Here is an 18,628-nt window from a genome sequence, read left to right as displayed (position 1 = left end):
AGTTTAATGGAAAAAGGCATTGGAAAAAAAGAACTGCTCGATGACGAAAAAATCATCGAAGACCTATGGCTAGTAATAAAGAATTTAATGAAGTATGTCTGGGAGGAGAAGCTCCTGAAAGGCCCAGTGAAAAAGTATTAACCTACTCAGGTAAGCTAAGAGAGTTGGGGATAGAAGGTTAGAACAGCAACTTGAGCGCGTTAAAATGATTACCATTTAGGGCCCAGGTTTTTGGTTGCACTCCCTACATGGGTGTCTTCCAACACTGCACTCCTTTCCCTTCCTATCTTGCCCTCCTCAGGTTTACAGCCTTGATCTTTCACAACATTTTGACTTTTCTTTCTTCCTTTCAGTCTCTCCCTTTTACCTTCTCCTTCTAATTATTACTCCAATCTAGATATAATTTCCTTGTTTCAGTTTACTTATTCCTTATCTCTACTTCAGTTCCAAAGCAATTTCTGCTCCAGTGAGTAGGTGTTGCTTACCTATACATATCCTGGCCCCAAAGTCACCCTACTTTCTCAATGCTTTCATTCATGTGACCTCCCTCCCTCAACCTAGTTCCACTGTAGATCTTCAACTTATAAGAGTTACATACCATTAAGAGTAAGCTGAAAGAATCAATAAATTGAAAATACACTTAATATGCCTAATACCACAGCTTAGCTTAGCCTATTTTTAAAATTTTTTTAAGACTTTATTTGAGTGAGCAAGAGAGAGAACATACAAGCAAGGGCAGAGGGAGAGGGAGAAGCCGTCTTTCTGCTGGGCAGGGAGCCAGAGGCAGGTCTCAATCCCTACCCCAGGATCACAACCTGAGTGGAAGGCAGATGCTTAACCAACTAAGCCACCCTCCCAGGCGCCCCAGATTAGCCTATTTTATAATAAAGTGCTGAATACGTCATGTAATTTATCGAATACTGTACTGAAAGTAAAAAACAGGATAGCTACATATGTACAGAATGGCTCTAACTATATCATTATTTACCCTCATATCATGTGGCTAACTGGGAGCTACAGCTCAGTCTTACTGCCAAGCATCACAAGAGTATCATACTGCATACTACTAAACCAGGAAAAGATCATTATTCAAAATTTAAAGTATAGTTTCTAAAGAATGCATATTGCTAGGGCGCCCGAATGGCTGAGTGGGTTAAGCCTCTGCCTTCTGCTAGGGTCATGATCTCAGGGTCCTGGGACTGAGCCCCGCATCTGGTTCTCTGCTCGGCAGGGAGCCTGCTTCCTCCCCCTTCTCTCCTGCTGCCCGCTTCTCTGCCTACTTGTGATCTCTGTCAAACAAATAAATAAAATCTTAAAAAAAAAAAAATGCATATTGCTTTTGCACCGTCATAAGGTTAAAAAAAAAAAAGTAAATTAACCCACTAAAAGTCAGGGACCATCTATACTAAATGACGGTTAGGGATAAAAACAGGAAGTCAAAACATACTACATATAATTGATGGAATAGAAATGTAATTAACATAGGTGTTAGAAAACAAAGCCCAGAGTTACCTGAGGTAACCTAAAAAGGAAAACCAGAAACATTTAAAAGCTACTTTCTCAATGGATTATTACTACAGTAGGAAGATTACAGATTTCCCATTATGAACCCTTCACTGCTTCTGGTTGTTAAAAATGCATGTTTATAATTTGAAAACATTTTTTTAAAAAGGAAAATCAACCAGCAGACTACTGAATTTTCTTTTCTTCTTCTGAGTAAGCTCTATGTCCAATGGGCTTGAACTCATGACCCTGACCGAGATCAAGAGTCACATACTCTACCTACTGAGCCAGCTAGGTGCCCCACATTTGTTCCTTTATAAAAATTTTGCCTTTTGATTTTACCTCTATGTCATGACATCTTAGTAAAGTTAACCTGAAAGGAGCTACACCTCATATACACAGTATAACATTATTCAATTATGAACTGAAGTATCTATAATGGAATAAAAAACTAAGATAAAAATAATAAAACAAATGGAATAAGATGGTTTTAAGAGCCAATTAGATTTTGTGGTTTGAAAGATCATGTTCTATGGGCTCCATAAACCAAGAACACTATCTGTTCTATTATTACAACAGAAAATAGTATGTTTGGTACATGTAAAGCAACTTCAACAGAAGTCATGGAGCCTTAAATACAGTTGAAGATAGTTTACCAAAACATTCTGTTCAATTCATACCATTGATTTCACTGGTTTGGGTACACTTTCCTTGAAGACCTTACTCCCACCTGAACTGGTTTTCCTTTTCATGCTTGCAAATGATCCCTTCATATTTCCTATTTTTAAGGAAAACAAGAATAGCATTAAAATGTCTTAAAACACTACCAAGTTTAGTAGCCACATATAAATTAACAATATGATGGAGTTCCTACAAAAAACAAAAAAGTATCCAAGTCATTTAATTTTCTATATAAAAAAAAGAGCGAGCCTGGAAACTCCCCCTTTTCCCTTAAAATTCTACAATTCTATAAATATCATTAGAAGATACCAGTGCAATGTCAATGCCATTACTCTTGTTCTTCAATATTGTTCAGGACACAAGGTCATTCATCTAGCAATATAATGCAAATAACAATGTGCACAAAAAGGAATATATATTTCACATATTAAAAATGGACAGGAATAAACACAATAATTAAAGAGCTGTATGTTAGTTGTGTGAGTGAAGAAAAGGCCTTACTAGTTGCCCTTAAATCCAGTTAGGCATATTCTGTGCATGCAGCAAAGCTTTTATGCTGTAAATGAGAAAGTATTAGGTATATTAACTCTGTAAGAAATAAAATATACTTTGGGTTTCTCAAAAGTTGTCCAGCTTTATAGTATTTGTCTTATTTTACCTATGTGTATTTTTAAAAGGCTCTACAAATACTAATACTGACTGAACAGCTTGGCCTTCTTGACTTTGGTTCTGTATCTTACTAAAAGGTAATTTACAATAGGAAGATTAGAATACAGTTGTGCTTTAATGTCTTTTTACTGAAATTAAATGGGGCAAAATGAACATTACAACACGAAAACATGGATAGTGTATTACTGTGGGACATACTCCTAAAAGGCATTGGAGAATTCATGTTATTTTACTGAAAATCTTTAATTCTTTGACGATTGAAACAAAATATATATACCACTTTACTACTACTTTACTACTCTTTAAATCTGACCATCCTTTTCCTAGGGTTTGGTATGAGAGCTCACTTGAATTCCATCTGTTATTCTTGACTTAGCATGTAAAGATCCAGCTTGCTCCATGAAAAGAGCACTTCATACTAGTATTCCAGTCAGGGGCAATTCCATCTCCAGGCTACAGAAAAGTCATAGGTCTGCTGAAAGCTGGTTATGAATGCCCTAGAGACATAAAGTAACAATCAGTTTTGCCATGTGAAAAAACTAGTACAAATCTTAACCGATATAGCCTCTTAAAATTATGAGGCAGGGAGTAATCCAAGGTTAGTAATGCATGACTTTCTGAAACAATTCAAGTCTTTTCCATGGGAATAGTCACCCTCCTTTCCAGAATGATTGGTGCACATATATGAAAACAGGAAACATTACTTTCAGTACCAATTCACTCTAGATTACTCTAAATTTTGGACCAGAACTTAGCCAAATAATACTCTATTTTCAAATTAGTTAACTTTAAAGTTTCAATGAATTTTAAAATTCAAAGATCCAATATAATTTATCCCTTTTATCATCATATGCTTGTTACTATGAACTTTGTCTAGAAGACACATCTACTTGCTTCTTTCTCTTGCTCAAAGTAATGCTGAAGTTTAACCGCCTACCTAGAAAGAAGATATACCCAGAAAGAAGATATAAACCATTTTCGGGGAAAACATGCAGGCATTTATTTTTAAGAATTCCCAGTAAGGGGGGAAAAAAAATTCAACATCTTTAAAAATGTGTTTATTTTTTAAAAAATCAGTTGTGTACAAAAGTGTTTCGTAGTTTTTAATTCTCAAGACAAATACCCAACCCTCCACCCATAGCCCACCCTGCTTCAATGGTCTTTCTGGTAACCCTCCCATTTTCCCCTTACAGGAAGTTAATGGCTCAGAATAGACCCTCCTACAGAATTTATCATCACTAACAGATTATTTAGAATAGAGATCTAGAGAAGCTAACAAGCAAGGTTCTTTCTCAGTGAGGTTAATGAGAATCCCTATAATGGCAGTAGACTTCCAGCAGACACCACAACAAAGCACCATCAATTGCTGAAAGCTAAAAAATAGATATTATTTTCAATAGTATTTCATTTTCTATTGGAAAAGTCTTTAAATTACATTAAATAAGTCTCTTTCCCCCCAAAGAAATAGTCTAGCTTTTATTATGATGCCTGTAAAAAGTAGGTAACAGCAAGCACACAAGGATCATTTAACAGCACAGTGCAATGATTTGTATTCACTCACCCCCTAGAACCAAACTGATAAACCGTGCCACACCTGATTATATATAGCAGCATGGTTGAAGTAACCAAGCAAAAGGTGACACATTCACAACTTACATTTAGGTGATGATCACAGGTTTATGAGGGTAGATCAGTCCAATAAAGCAGTTAACAGAATAAAAGGGACAAGGGAGAGACTAACATTCCCCTATCCCTATGCCACCAGATTTTTGATCCATATTGCAACAGTGCAAATAGAACATGTGACATTATATGTTAGACACTGCAGAAAAGTAACATTTGGGAAAAAGGCTATTTATCAGTAAATACTTCAAGTTGCCTTCTTCCCCAGTGATAGCAAACAGCTGATGTTAAGCATTTATTTTAAACTGGTACTAAAGGAATGGAAATGCAAATTTTTTAAACCAATGGTTTGTACCCTGGAATTGAAATTTCTTGAATTAGAAAAAGTGATTAATACAATATCATTTTGTAAAAGTCCATGAAAGAAAGTTAACTGTAAACAGACGGCTTCCTTTATCATATCCAAACATTGTTTCCATCTATGTACAAGAAAGTATACCTGGCTCCAACCCTTCCCCCTGCCTGAACCCACCTTAAATCTTTAAAACAACAAAAATGTTTTATTTCCCATGTTGCTACAAGTACTGTGGAAACATTATCATACCCCTACTGCAGAGTTTTAAAAGCTCAAATCAGGCATACACTTATAACCAAGATCTGCTTTTCACATTGATAAACTTATTGATAAGCAGCCTAAACAGTAACACAATATGCTGCATTCTGTAGTGCATAAATAAGCAATATCCATTTTAACTGCCAATTCTTTCTTACAGATACTTTAAAAAATTATTTTTGCATAGTTTTAAGCGCCACCAACAATCACAAATGTGAAATATCTCCAAAATGAAAAAAAAAGTCAGTCTTACTTTCATTTCATAGATTACTCTCCTCAAAAGCAAAATACCCAGAATCCAAACATATATATACTTGAATGTTATTATGTATTTAAGTAAACCACAGTCACAATTCCAAATATTTTGGGGAGCTAACTCAGAGAATCTAATTTAGTACAAAGTTCTCAAATATTGATATACCACCTACTGTATACTTACTTGAGTGACAAATTGCTATTCGTGCATCCAGTAATCTGTAGTGAAATACTATACAACTAAGTATTTGTCCTTTTAAAAAGTTGGGCACATACCCAGGAAATAGACCCAATTATAATAAAAACCTACTGGAATATCAGTGACCTCTAGCAAATCTGCCTGCCCTAATAAGATTTTCACATATATATATATTCCATAATTTTTGAGGTCTTTACAACTGACAAATCACAAAAAATTGAGAATTATAAAAATAATTTCCACCAGGGTACCTTTTCTCTAGACCTGCAGTTTTAGTGTCCTTTTCCCAAACCCGTAAGACCAGAGAAAAAAAAGCAATTGCCTTAGTTTTTATGTTTAGGGAAATGCATTTATCCGTAGAGAAGTAAAAAACAAGAAACAGGAGGACAGTGGGAAATGCACCAGAAAGGAAAGAGGGATTATCACATTTAATGTAAATGAGGTAAATAAATTTTTGAAATGAAAAATGAATTATGGAGAACCTCTTATACCAAATATTATACTTTTCAATTTCCTGGGCATTGAACATGTTGATTGCAGTTGGATGAGATTACCTATGGCATTAATGTGCATAAAAATCAAAGGCAAGGTATAAAGGTATAGCTGCCTCCAAAAGCTAAGTAGGTAATGTTTGACCTTAGTAACCTCTGAGTTTATTCTATCTTTTGTCTAACCACAGGACAATTAAATATACCCTGATAATATAGGCAAATAGTAAATTGGGTAGATGTGTTTGATATTTAAAATAATCCAAGTATTACCAAGCCAACCCTCCACTTAAAAAAAAAAAAAAAGAAAAAAAATCTAACCAACACTGGAACAAAACTGTCCACATTCCACACAATCCCAACCTTACTTCAAAATATAAGGAAAAGTACAAGGTTTTAGCTATTTAAAATAAATAAAGAAAAAATCTTGTTTCCTTTGGCATCTTAGAAAGTAACTAAACTATAACAATTAAAAGAGGTGATTGTATAAAGAAATTTATGCTTAAGCAAATATATAGGGGAAAAAAACATAGCAACTTGTGTTTAGTATGCAATAATATTAACTACAAGAGCTTACTATTAATTAGGAAAGCCTTACAAGTTTTTGGAAGAACCTTCACATCTTTAACATTACAATATAGTTAATAATGGTTCTTTTATTGCTTCTAAGATTATTGAGAAGTCAAATGAAATTATACTGAATTTATGGTTCAAAACTATTTTCCAAACACTTAATGATTATAATTTAGGATAAATAACACTTGAAGAAAGCAAACCTTTTATAATATGACTTCCAATATACAGCCTTACTTTCATTCATTTTCATTCCATTACATTTTTCTTATTTTGCATTGGTCCTGAAATTTTAATAAGAACTGTGTTTCTATGTATAGAACTGCCTGCATAAATCCATTTCAGCCTTCATAAAATGGTCACATTAGTGTTTGAGCTTGCAAAACTAACAATTTTCAAACTTTTGAACTTAGAATGAAATGTAACTTTAATACGAATAGAAAGTCTGACTATGTACAAGAAAAGGTAAAGTTTTCAATTCTCATATTATCAGAAACATCATAAAGAAAGCTAGATTTATAACACACTTCTATTCCTATGTGTATCTGAAGTATGTACAATAAAACACCACACAGCTTTCAGGCATCAATAGGGGCAAATGCAAGCAAGAGTGACTGGGAAAGGACCTGCTAAAGCAACCTCTATGAAGCCAAAATTAGTCTAAAAAACTGCCAACAGCTGATTGCATCCTTGCAAGTTCTCAAAGAAAAATTCATCAGTTTAAAAATAGAAAGATGTCAAATTCACTGAAAAACTAAGTTGGGTTCTTTCATTGAATCTTGGGAATACTGCAACATCAAGTATTTATTGTTTTTGCAAGAGGAACAAAATTGGCAGCTCCATTTTTACATTATTACTCACACAGGAAAGTTAAGAGTGAAGAACTATAACAAAACATTGCAAATTTACGACCTAAATATGGAGCAAGGGATACTGCCCCGAGGCACATTTCTCCACCAAAGAGAGAAATTTACTACTGGAATATTTGCTGTGTGTGGTGAGAGGGGGAAAAATAGATATGGTGTCCCAGTCTGCTGACAAGGACAAAAAGGCTCTGAATAGGTCACCATCTTCAATTCTGGATAAATCTCATATTTAATAATTCTCAGATGCTTAAAATGGTGGTCTTTTCAGCTACCCATTCTAAGAAGTCAAGTACAAGCATGCAAGTAAATTCACAGGCACAGAGGATCCATGTTAAAAACAGTTAAGGTAGCTGTGATGCAAACACCAACAATTTGAATGGCCCTGACACACTCAAAATATTATCTTAATTATTCAACGAAATCCTGAAGCAAACTCTTGCTAGTCTTGGTACACTGCTAAACACTAAAGTAGCATGTTTTTTCCATGGTTTTAGCTTAGCTCAAAGAATTTTTACACTATTAAGAAAAAAATTAAAGTATTTCCCCTTTTTAAATTTACACAGACGTTTAATTAGCTTTATTTACAGAGCAGGGATTTTTTTCAGTCTCCAATGTTGCCTAGATAACATCATTAGGCAAGAATGCCAGTTTAAAAGAAATCTATGCAGAATCCTAAAAATAACAGATGTTGATGCTCCTCAAGAAGGGGCAAGCTTGACTATATCAGCAGCTTTCTCTATGCCTCAGTTACTCAGAAGCAATTCTGTTGCAGTCTCTACATCCCATGATTTTGAAGACAAGGCCACTATTACCGCATTCTGTAGAGAAGAAAAGGGAACAACAAAAAAATCAAATCTCAAAATATTTTAAAAATACTGAATCCTAACTATATATTGACAAAGCACACCTTGTTTTCTTCTTGTGTGTGTGTTGTTTTTTTTTTTTAAGTTGCCTTGTATTTCTAGTGCATAAAAAGCTTCTAAACCAATGACTGGAATTAGCAAAAGGAAAAGAAAAAATCACTGATTGTAATAACAGAATAAAGTTTAACAAAATTAGATTCAGAGTATCTCTGAACCACTCTTGTCAGCCAAGGATTTGCAGCAATAATTTTAAATCAATCAATGTATCAAAATAAGCAAGCCTTTTGGTACTTACCCTATCAAAGCCCATAGCACATAGATTTTCTATTTTTTTGGTGTATTCTGGACTAGAAACTGGTGCTCCAGCATACACATGTGCCCAAAGTCGAGCTGTCTGTTTGAACATTTCAGGATTTTGTTTGTACTATAATGAAGAAAAACATTGAAAGACATGACAATGCAGTCACAATATTCAATACTTAATTACCTAAGAACTGGCTTTTTCTAAGTAAAAGTAATTTATATTTAAAATGTGATTGATTCAACAACTTTCTGTTGCAAATGAGGTCACTCAAGCAAAAAAGTCTGACCTGAAGCTGTGATTCACAAGTGCTGACCAAGAAAAAAAAAAAAAAAAAGACCAATTATATTTATCAACTTAAATCTCCAATTTCAAGAGATACAAATAACAGAAAGCGAATATGACGTGAAGTGAGGTATGGACGTGTTTCAAAACTGCCGTGTCAAACATTATACAACCAAACTGAATTATTTGCTTCTAAAACTGTATGGACACTAACTAACAAATGTGACTGACTTCTGTATTAACCACAGCTCAGAAAAAAATACAACTATTTTTTTGCTGTTTTGTGTATTAGTATGGAATGATTTAAGGAAATATCATGTGCAAAGTCTTTTTAAAAAAAGATTTTATTTGGGGGGCACCTGGCTGGCTCAGTTGGTACAGCATGCATCTCTTGCTCTCGGTGTTGTCAGGTCAGGCCCCATGCTGGGCATGGAGCCTACTTAGAGGAAAAAAAAGATTTTTAAGTAATCTCTACACCTGTCATGGGGCTCAAACTTACAACCCTAAGATTAAAAGTCATGTGCTCCACCAACTGAGCTAGCCAGATGTCTTGATATGCAATCTTAATTTACAGCATGTTTTGAGATGTTTATGAACTCATGATACTTTTAAAAGGTAAGACTTGCCATTCTTATTAGAAGATATAAATTTATTCTTAAATACTCTGGAACCAACATTACTTAATTAAGTATAAGTTTAAAATAACTGTCCAATTCACTTTAATATTTCTTTTAAAAGTATTTTACATGTATTGACTATTTTAAGACTGATCATCTTCTATTATATATTATAATGACATATCTAGTTTCTACCTTGTTAATTCCTAACGAGGAAGTGAGTCAAATTATTGAACTGTTTTAGTAGCTAGAGGAAAGCTCTAAATCCAACTTCAGCCTTTAAGGCTCAGAATTCCACAGGAAATCAAAGCTGAGATTCAAGCCATGCCTCTGACTACTGAAAGCAAATGAACAGCACATACATGCAGCATGTAAAACCCTAATTCTTTTTTTTTTTTAATTTTTTTTTTAAAGATTTTTTTAAAATTTATCTGACAGAGATCACAAGTAGGCAGAGAGGCAAGCAGAGAGAGAGGATGAAGCAGGCTCCCTGCAGAGCAGAGAGCCTGATGTGGGGCTCGATTCCAGGACCCTGGGATCATGACCTGAGCCGAAGGCAGAGGCTTAACCCACTGAGCCACCCAGGTGCCCCTGTAAAACCCTAATTCTAAGCACACTGACACAAACAACAGTAGAATGTATTAACGAAGATATATATAAAATAAGGAGTGAACAGCTTTTGAAGGGAAAGGAATAGGTTTACTAAGAGGAACAGGCAGGGGAAAATGGCAGATTGGGTGAAATGACCAGCAGAAATGAATACCATCTTGAGAAAGCAGAAGTCCAAGGAATAGTAAGAATTTATGAGATGAAGCTGGGTTTTGAAGACAGTTCAAATCATGTAAAGACTCTGCAAACTAAAGAATGTGGATTTCCAAGTGGTGACAGCAGAGCTTCTGATAGGTTTTTAGTAGTAAAGCAAAGTAAGATTTGTACTTTAAAAAGTTCACTGGCAACAATGTAGAAGACGGGATGAGGAAGAGGCCAAGGAAGGCACAGCTATCAGAGCAGTTAAATTGAGAAAAATTTTTAACTTTTTAAATTTATTTACTTATTTATCTGAGAGAGAGAAGGAGAACGTACACAAGCGAGCATAGAGGGGGAGTGAGAGGGAGAAGCAGACTCCCAACTGAACAGAGAAGCTGTTGTGGGACTCCATCCCAGGACCTGAGATTATAACCTGATCCAAAGGCAGACATTTAAACTACTAGGCCACCCCGGTGCCTGAGAAGTTTTTTAAAATGTGAACTAAGGCAAATCAGAGAAGTATGATGACAGAGACACTGGGAACAGAATCACCAAGAGAAAAGGAGGCACAGAGAATTCCAAGTTTGTGGCTTAGATATTTAATTAAGCTGATGATGGTATCAAGCAAGGATGGACAAGTTTGCAGGACTTAATTTTCTATGTTCAGTATGGGAATGCTGTACTGAGGTAGCCATGAAGCATTCATATAGAACTATCCAGTTCTGAATAGGCTCTTGCACTCAGGGAGAGGTCAAACCTAAACATTTTCTCAACTGACAGGTGATAATACCAGTCTGGGTATGATCATCCAAGCGACTATGTAATGGAAAATAAAAGGAACAATGTCTAAACCAAGGTACTATATTTAAAAGGAGAAAGAAGAGAAATAATTGTAGGAACTAAGAAGAAACAACTACAACTACCAAGATGAGAAGAGAGTAGTTAACTCAGAAGTCAAGAGAAGAAAAAAATTTTAGGTGGAGGGGTGAAAAAAAGGCTCAGTAAATCCTAATGGCTTAGAATAGGGATTGGTAAACTTTCTCACAGGACCAGATAATAACTACCTCAAGCTTTTAATCATACTGTTTTTTGTTGCAACTACTCAACCCTGCCACTTGTGGCTGGGAGGTAAACAAATGAATGTGGCTGTATTCCAATAAAACATTATTTACAAAAATAGCTAGTCTAGTTCTAATTTGCTGACCTCTGCCTTGGTGATCAGATCACAACTGAAAGATCAGAACTGAAAAATATTTATTCCATTTGGCAATAATAATAAGATCCTTGGTAACTTTTACTGTGCCACTTCAGCCATAGCAGGAGCTGGTTAAAATTATCATCAGGTCGGGGAGAACAAGGAGCCAATGTTTTACAACCTGAACCTCAGAACTGTGATCCTCCAAGGAGAGTTCTACTTGAAGAAAAAACATTAAATGGTTTCTCAGGGATTTTGTTTTTTGTGCACATAAAAGCCATAGTTCCAGTAGAGTGTTTTGAGCATTCAGATTTCAGTTCTCTTAAATGTGAAAGAGGATCAAGTGACTGTTCACTGCTGTTCTGTAACTAGTGTAAAATATGTACAAGTTTATCTCTATTTTTATAACACAGAAATAAATTTATACAATTACAAAAAATTTTCACCAGGGAGGGATTATCACTAAATGGAGGGATAGACAGATGGATACATGTAGGATAAAGCATGTATAGTAAAATGTCAATCACAGAATCCAGATGTAGGTAGGATTATCAGTTTTTACTGTATAATCTTGACATTGTGTCTGAAAATTTCCATTAATATTTTTTTAAAAAGCATCTATCATATACCTAATTAATATAGTAAAAATAAAGTTTTCACTATTACATCTGGCAAAATAATCTCACCACAAGAAAGAAAACCATCTCCAGATTTAGTTCCATAGAACTACGCACATGTGTTAATACTGCAGACCATTACAGTAGTAGAGACTCACAGGTAAATATAAGGAGGTCTTTCAAAAGCAGCTACCTTACCTGATTTGCTACTACTGCATCTTGTGGATCATCTGGTTCTGCAGCTGCCAAAAGGGCTTGCAATGACAATAATACCGTGCGGAGAGTCATTGCGGCTGCCCTATAAATCAAAACAGGAAAATATTGCAGTTAAGAACATGCTGCACGACAAAAGCAAAGTGGATGTTTTCTGAATAAAATATAAAAACCAGTGGAGCTGGGACGCCTGGGTGGCTCAGTTGGTTAAGCAGCTGCCTTCGGCTCAGGTCATGATTCCAGCATGCTGGGATCGAGTCCCACATCGGGTTCCTTGCTCGGCAGGGAGCCTGCTTCTCCCTCTGCCTCTGCCTGCCATTCTGTCTGCCTGTGCTCGCTCTCTCCCCCTCTCTCTCTCTGATAAATAAAATCTTAAAACAAAAACAAAAACAAAAACAAAAACAAACAAACAAAAAAAAACCAGTGGAGCTAAAAATAATCTAGATTTTATCTTAATCATGTAATTTACAGAAATTTATGTATCTGCCTATCACATTTTTCTCTTTTTACTTTACAAAATGAAAGAATGAGCTTTCCATTTTTTAAGACAAGTCAAACCATTCTGAGCTGGACTTGCTTTTCTTATTGTTGCCAATATCCTTCTGGTCAGCTTTACTCACTGACTTAAATTTTTATCCATTTCTCTAGACATAAAGTTAAGGTGATAAACTAGTATATTTAGCTTACTTTCAGTGCCACTCCTAAAACATACGATATCACCAAGCAATTATCCCTTACTTTAAAGCAAGTGTGATATCATTCCACAACATTCTGAACTAGAGCAAGTTATTTTTGCTTAAAAAGTATCATTTAATTCACGCATGTATATAACACAAAAATTTACACAAAAGCTTCATGACATTGGAATTGACAATGATTTCTTGGATGGGACATCAAAAGCACAGGCAACAACAGAAAAAACAGAGAAAGTGGTCCGACTACATCAAAGTTAACTGTGTAGACAGAAAAACCTCCTTTATAAAGGATAAAAACAATAGAGTGAAAGGCAATCCAAAGAATTGGGAGAAAATACTTGCAAATCATGTATCTGATAAAGGGTTAATGTCTGGAATATATAAAGTACTCCTTTAACTCAACAACAAAAACCCAATTAAAAAATAAGAAGGGACTTAAAAAAAAATTCTCCACAGAAGATATATAAATCTTCTAAAGCCCAGGAAAAGATGCTTAATATCACTAATCATTAAAAAAAGAAATCAATGAGATACTACCTCACATCCATTAAAATGGCTACTATCAAACAAAACAAAACAAAGATAAAAGTAGCTGGTGAAGATGTGGAGTCACTGGAATCCTTATGCCCAGTTGGTGGGAATGCAAAATGGAACAACAATTACAGAAAACAGTATAGCAATAGCAATTCTTTTTTTTTTTTTTTTAAGGTTTTGCTTATTTATTTGACAGAGAGAGAGAGAGAGAAAGACAGAGAGAGAGGGTATACAAGCTGGGGGAGTGGAAGAGGGAGAAGCAGGCTTCCCACTGAGCAGGGAGCCCGATGCAGGGCTTGATCCCAGGCATGACCTGAGCTGAAGACAGACGCTTCAGCTCAGCCACCCAGCTGAGCCACCCAGGCACCCCCAGTATAGCAATTCTTCAAAAAAAATTAAACAACAGAATTACCATATGATCTAACAATTCCACTTGTAGGTACATATCCAAAATAAATGAAAAGCAGGGACAGAGATATTTGTACACCCATGTTCACAACAAACATTAATCACAATAGCCAGAAGGTGGAAGTAACTCATTTCCATCAACCCATGAATAAATAAAATGTGGTATATATATATATATACACACACTGGAATAGTATTCAGCCTTAAAAAGAAAGACAAATCAGACACATGTTACAACATGGATAAATCTTTTTTTTTCTTTTCTTTTGGTAAGATTTATTTATTTGACAGAGAGAGACACAGCGAGAGAGGAAACACAAGCAGGGGGAGTGAGAGAGGGAGAAGCAAGCCTCCCACCGAGCAGGGAGCCCAATGTGGGGCCTGATCCCAGGACCCTGGAATCATGACCTGAGCTGAAGGCAGATGCTTAACGACTGAGCCACCGAGGCACCCCAACATGGATGAATCTTGACATTATGTTAAGTAAAGCCAGGAATAAAAGACAAATAGTATGATTCATGAGGTACTTAGAAAAGCCAAATTCAGAGACAGAAAGTAGAATGGTGACTGTCATTGCCAGAAGGGTAAGAGGAATGGGAAGTTATTATTTAATAGGTATGGTTTCAGTTTTGAAAGATGAAAAGGTGGGAAGGGGTAGGAAAGAAGGATGAAGAGTGAGGGCTCAGAGGACTTTTAGGGGGGGTGAAAATACTCTGTATACCATAATGATGGATACATGTCATTACACACTTGTTCAAATGCATAGAATGGACAACACCAAGAGTGAACCATAATAAAAACTAAGTACTTCAGGTGACTGAGATAGGACAATGCAGGTTCCTCAAATGTACCATTCTGATAGAGGATGCTGATAATGGGGGAGGCTATGCGTGTGCAGGGGAGGGAGTGTATAGGAAATTTTTGTACCTTCCTCCCAATTTAGCTATGAATGTAGAACTGCTCTAAAAAAAAAGTCCTGGAGACTGGTAGCATAATGATGTGAATATACTTAATACTAAATTGTACACTTACTTGAAACAGTGAAGATGTCCATGTTACACTGTCATTTATAAGATGACATGTTATATGTCAATTAAAAAAACCAAGATGATAAGTTTTATGTTATATATTTTACAAAATAAAAAATTCTTGGGACGCCTGGGTGGCTCAGTTGGTTAAGCAGCTGCCTTCGGCTCGGGTCATGATCCCAGCGTCATGGGATCGAGTCCCACATCAGGCTCCTTGCTCCACAGGGAGCCTGCTTCTCCCTCTAACTCTGCCTGCCACTCTGTCTGCCTGTGCTCGCTCTTGCTCTCCCTCTCTCTCTGACAAATAAATAAATAAAATCTTTTAAAAAAATTATTTTTATTTTTATTATTTTTTGAAGATTTGTTTATTTGTCAGAGAGAGAGTGAGCGAGTGCACAAGCGCACATGAGGGCACAAGCAGGGAGAGGGCAGCCAGAGGGAGAAGCAGGCTCTCCACTGAGCAAGGAATCCAATGCAGGACTCCTGGGATCATGACCTGAACCAAAGACAGATGCTTTGACTGAGCCACCCAGGCATCCTTAAAACTTTTCTTAAAGTGAGAAGCTCTTCCCTTAGAGATTTGTAAGTTTGTATTATAAATACTTCCTACTTCTTTAATTGGCAATTATCTTTTATTTATTTTATTTACAGTCTTTATGGGGAGGATACAAACTATTACAGTATTACATCTTTATTAAGGAAATAAAGATGAACATATTGAAAGGGACAGTTTGCTCTCAATATGAAAGGAAAAATCTTAAGATTTGATTTCTAACAATCTCAATGAGAAAAAGGTATATTTTCTGTATGCTTCAAATTTTTCATAATGAAATACTGGGGGAGGTATTTATAAACCATTAAGAATTAGTTGACTAAAAAGAAATCTAAATGACACCTGAAACTAATATTGTACACCAACTATACTTCAATCAAAAAAAGGGGGGGGGGTGCCTGGGTGGCTCAGTTGTTAAGCGTCCTTCAGCTCAAGTCAGGATCCCAGGGTCCAGGGATTGGGCTCCACATCAGGCTCCTTGTTTGGCAGGAAGCCTGCTTCTCCCTCTCTCACTCCCCCTGCTTGCGTTCCCTCTCTTGCTGTCTGTCAAAAAATAAATTAAAATCCTCAAAAAAATACATAAATATAAATAAAATAAAAAAACAAAGAACTGATTTAGATGGTTAAGTGTGTGACTCTCGATCTGGACTCAGGTCATGATCTCAGGGTTATGAGACCCAGCCCCATGTTGGGCTCCATGCTGGATGTGGAGTCTGCATAAAATGCTCTCCCCCTCTGGATCCCCAGCTTAAAAATCAAAACATAACAGAAAGAGTGAGTGCAGGTAAAAGTAAGGGAATGAATGAATGAATAAATATTTTAAAATGGTAGTGAGGAAAAAAAACCCTAAATGTGAAGTTTTAAGCTGGATAAAAAATTAATGGCAAACAATGACATTATTTTAATCATCAGTTGTAATAAAATTACTATTAAAACAAAACTCAGTCTTCTGGCTCTACATACTATAGAAATTATAACATCTTTGATAGTGTAAAGAAATGTATATGTTTTAGGGGGCACCTGGGTGGCTAAACTAGTTAAGCAGCTGCCTTCAGCTCAGGTCATGATCCCAGGGTCCTGGAATCAAGCCCTGACTCAAGCTCCTTGCTCAGCAGGGAGCCTGCTTCACCCGTTTTCCCACCCACTATGCTCTATCTCTCTCTCAAATAAATAAAATCTTTAAAAAAAATTTTTTTTAAATGTGTATGTTGACTGATCTACGTTAATTTTTAAACCTTAAATTTAGTAATGTGAGAAAGTATACAGTAGAAATACAATCTTTAATTCTATTTATTGTTCCTTCTACATAGTACTGACTAAATTCATAATGCACTAAGATTTTTTAGGATTCTATGTGTAAAAAAACAAATCCTAACAGGTAAACAGGAATATGGAATTTCAAAATGTGTCAGCTAATTTTAACAGTCAATGGATGATGTACCTTACAAATCTATCTTCAGTAAATTAATTTTGCTAAGACCTCAATAAACAGAGTTAAAATGGCTAATTAAATATTCATGCATACAGACTCAGTAGAGCCTCCAAAACACACAGCACCTATATGAACTGTCAGTACTGTTGACTTTCTGTTAAGGGTCTTCAGAAGACCATCCATATAATTGATGTTTATTCAAAACACTGCTACTTAAGAGTATGGCAGCTTTTTTGTTATAACTTTTTATTAAAGCATAACAAACAGAGTTAAATGATATACATCTGGATGAATTTTTATATATGCATACACCCATGTAACCATCACATAGATCAAAATATAGAGAATTTTCAGCACTCAAAAAACAAAACAAAACAAAACAAAACACCTCACTCTTGATTCTCTTTCACAACCCTCATCCACTCCCACCACTATCCCAATTTCTATCACCATAAATTAGTTTTGGCTCATTTTGAATTTTATAAAAACAGAATCATACAGTATGTGCTCCTTTGTGTCTGGCTTTGGTCACTCAACATGTCTGTGAGAATTATCCATGTTGTTTGTGTCATTACGCTTTTTCAAAAACTACTATTGCAGTGTTTCACTGGACAATTATTCCATTATATATCCATTTTCTTATTGACAGGTATATGGGTTATTGAATAAACATGCTACAAGTCTTTTGAAGGACATATGCATTCATTTCTCTTGGATATAGACCTAGGAGTGGAACTGCTGGGCCATATCAAAGATGTCTGTTTAGCTCTGGTAGATACTGCTGGCTGAGTAGTTGAACCACATTCCTACTACCATCAATGCATGAGAACTATTTCTAAGTATGTAGTAGTATCTAACTGTAATTTTAATTAGTACCTCCCTAATGACTAATAATGCTGAACACTGTTTATTAACCATCTAGATATTCTCTTAATCCCTGTTCATGTCTTTTAGAAGGGCAGTATCACTGAGTGCACTTTTTTTTTTTTTAAAGGTTTTATTTACTTGACAAGAGAGACAGCGAAAGGGAATACAAGAAGGGGAAGTGGGAGAGGGAGAACCAGGCTCCCCACTGAGCAGGGCTCCATCTCTGGACCCCGGGATCATGACCCAAGCCAAAGGCAGATGCTTAATGAACGAGCCACCCAGGTGCCCCCTGAGTACAATTTTTATGTGTAGTCATTTTCTTCTATTTCTTCAGGTAAACAGACACCTGCAGTCATAATAGGTGTCAGTGGAAAAACATCAGAAGATAGTTTCCACACAGAACACATTGTGGAGTTAATAAACCATACTAACATAAAACTGTTAAATATTAAAGGTAACTTGCCATATGAATTCACAAAAGACCAAAACAGTCTTCTAGCACACCTATCTCAAATTATTCAATGTTTAGTCAATTTATTTTTCTGAGGATTACTATCCTTTAGTTTTCTTTACCAAATTCCAGATCTGAAGCCTAAATAAACATGAATATCCACTGACTCTGTCAACTATACCTCAATAAATTGGGGAGAGGGGCTTAGGATATCCATGTATATCTCATCTCACTTATTTTTTTAAAAGACTTTATTTCTTTGAGAGAGAGAATGCATCAGAGGGAGCACAAGCAGAGGGGAGAGAGGCCGAGGGAAAGGGAGAAGCAGACTCCCCACTGAGCAAGAAGCCCC

The 18,628-nt window shown here is 35.8% G+C and overlaps 1 protein-coding gene across 1 annotated transcript in view; it reads right to left on the bottom strand.

The window, feature by feature from the left end:
• Window positions 1–4,316: 4,316 nt before the first annotated feature.
• Window positions 4,317–18,628, bottom strand: part of UBE2K (ubiquitin conjugating enzyme E2 K) — an 80,352-nt gene continuing 66,040 nt past the window's right edge. The window contains exons 5-7 of the mRNA XM_004764020.3: window positions 12,294–12,393; window positions 8,629–8,757; window positions 4,317–8,288 (exon numbers count right to left, since the gene is read on the bottom strand). Of these exons, the coding sequence (XP_004764077.1) occupies window positions 8,214–8,288; window positions 8,629–8,757; window positions 12,294–12,393 (304 nt within the window). The 3' untranslated portion in view covers window positions 4,317–8,213. The remainder of the gene's footprint in view (window positions 8,289–8,628; window positions 8,758–12,293; window positions 12,394–18,628) is intronic.

The sequence above is a fragment of the Mustela putorius genome, unplaced genomic scaffold (assembly GCF_011764305.1).
Source record: "Mustela putorius furo isolate JIRA1106 unplaced genomic scaffold, ASM1176430v1.1 tig00000083_pilon_pilon_pilon, whole genome shotgun sequence".
NCBI lineage: Eukaryota > Metazoa > Chordata > Mammalia > Carnivora > Mustelidae > Mustela > Mustela putorius.
This window is presented reverse-complemented; position numbering and strand designations above follow the sequence as displayed.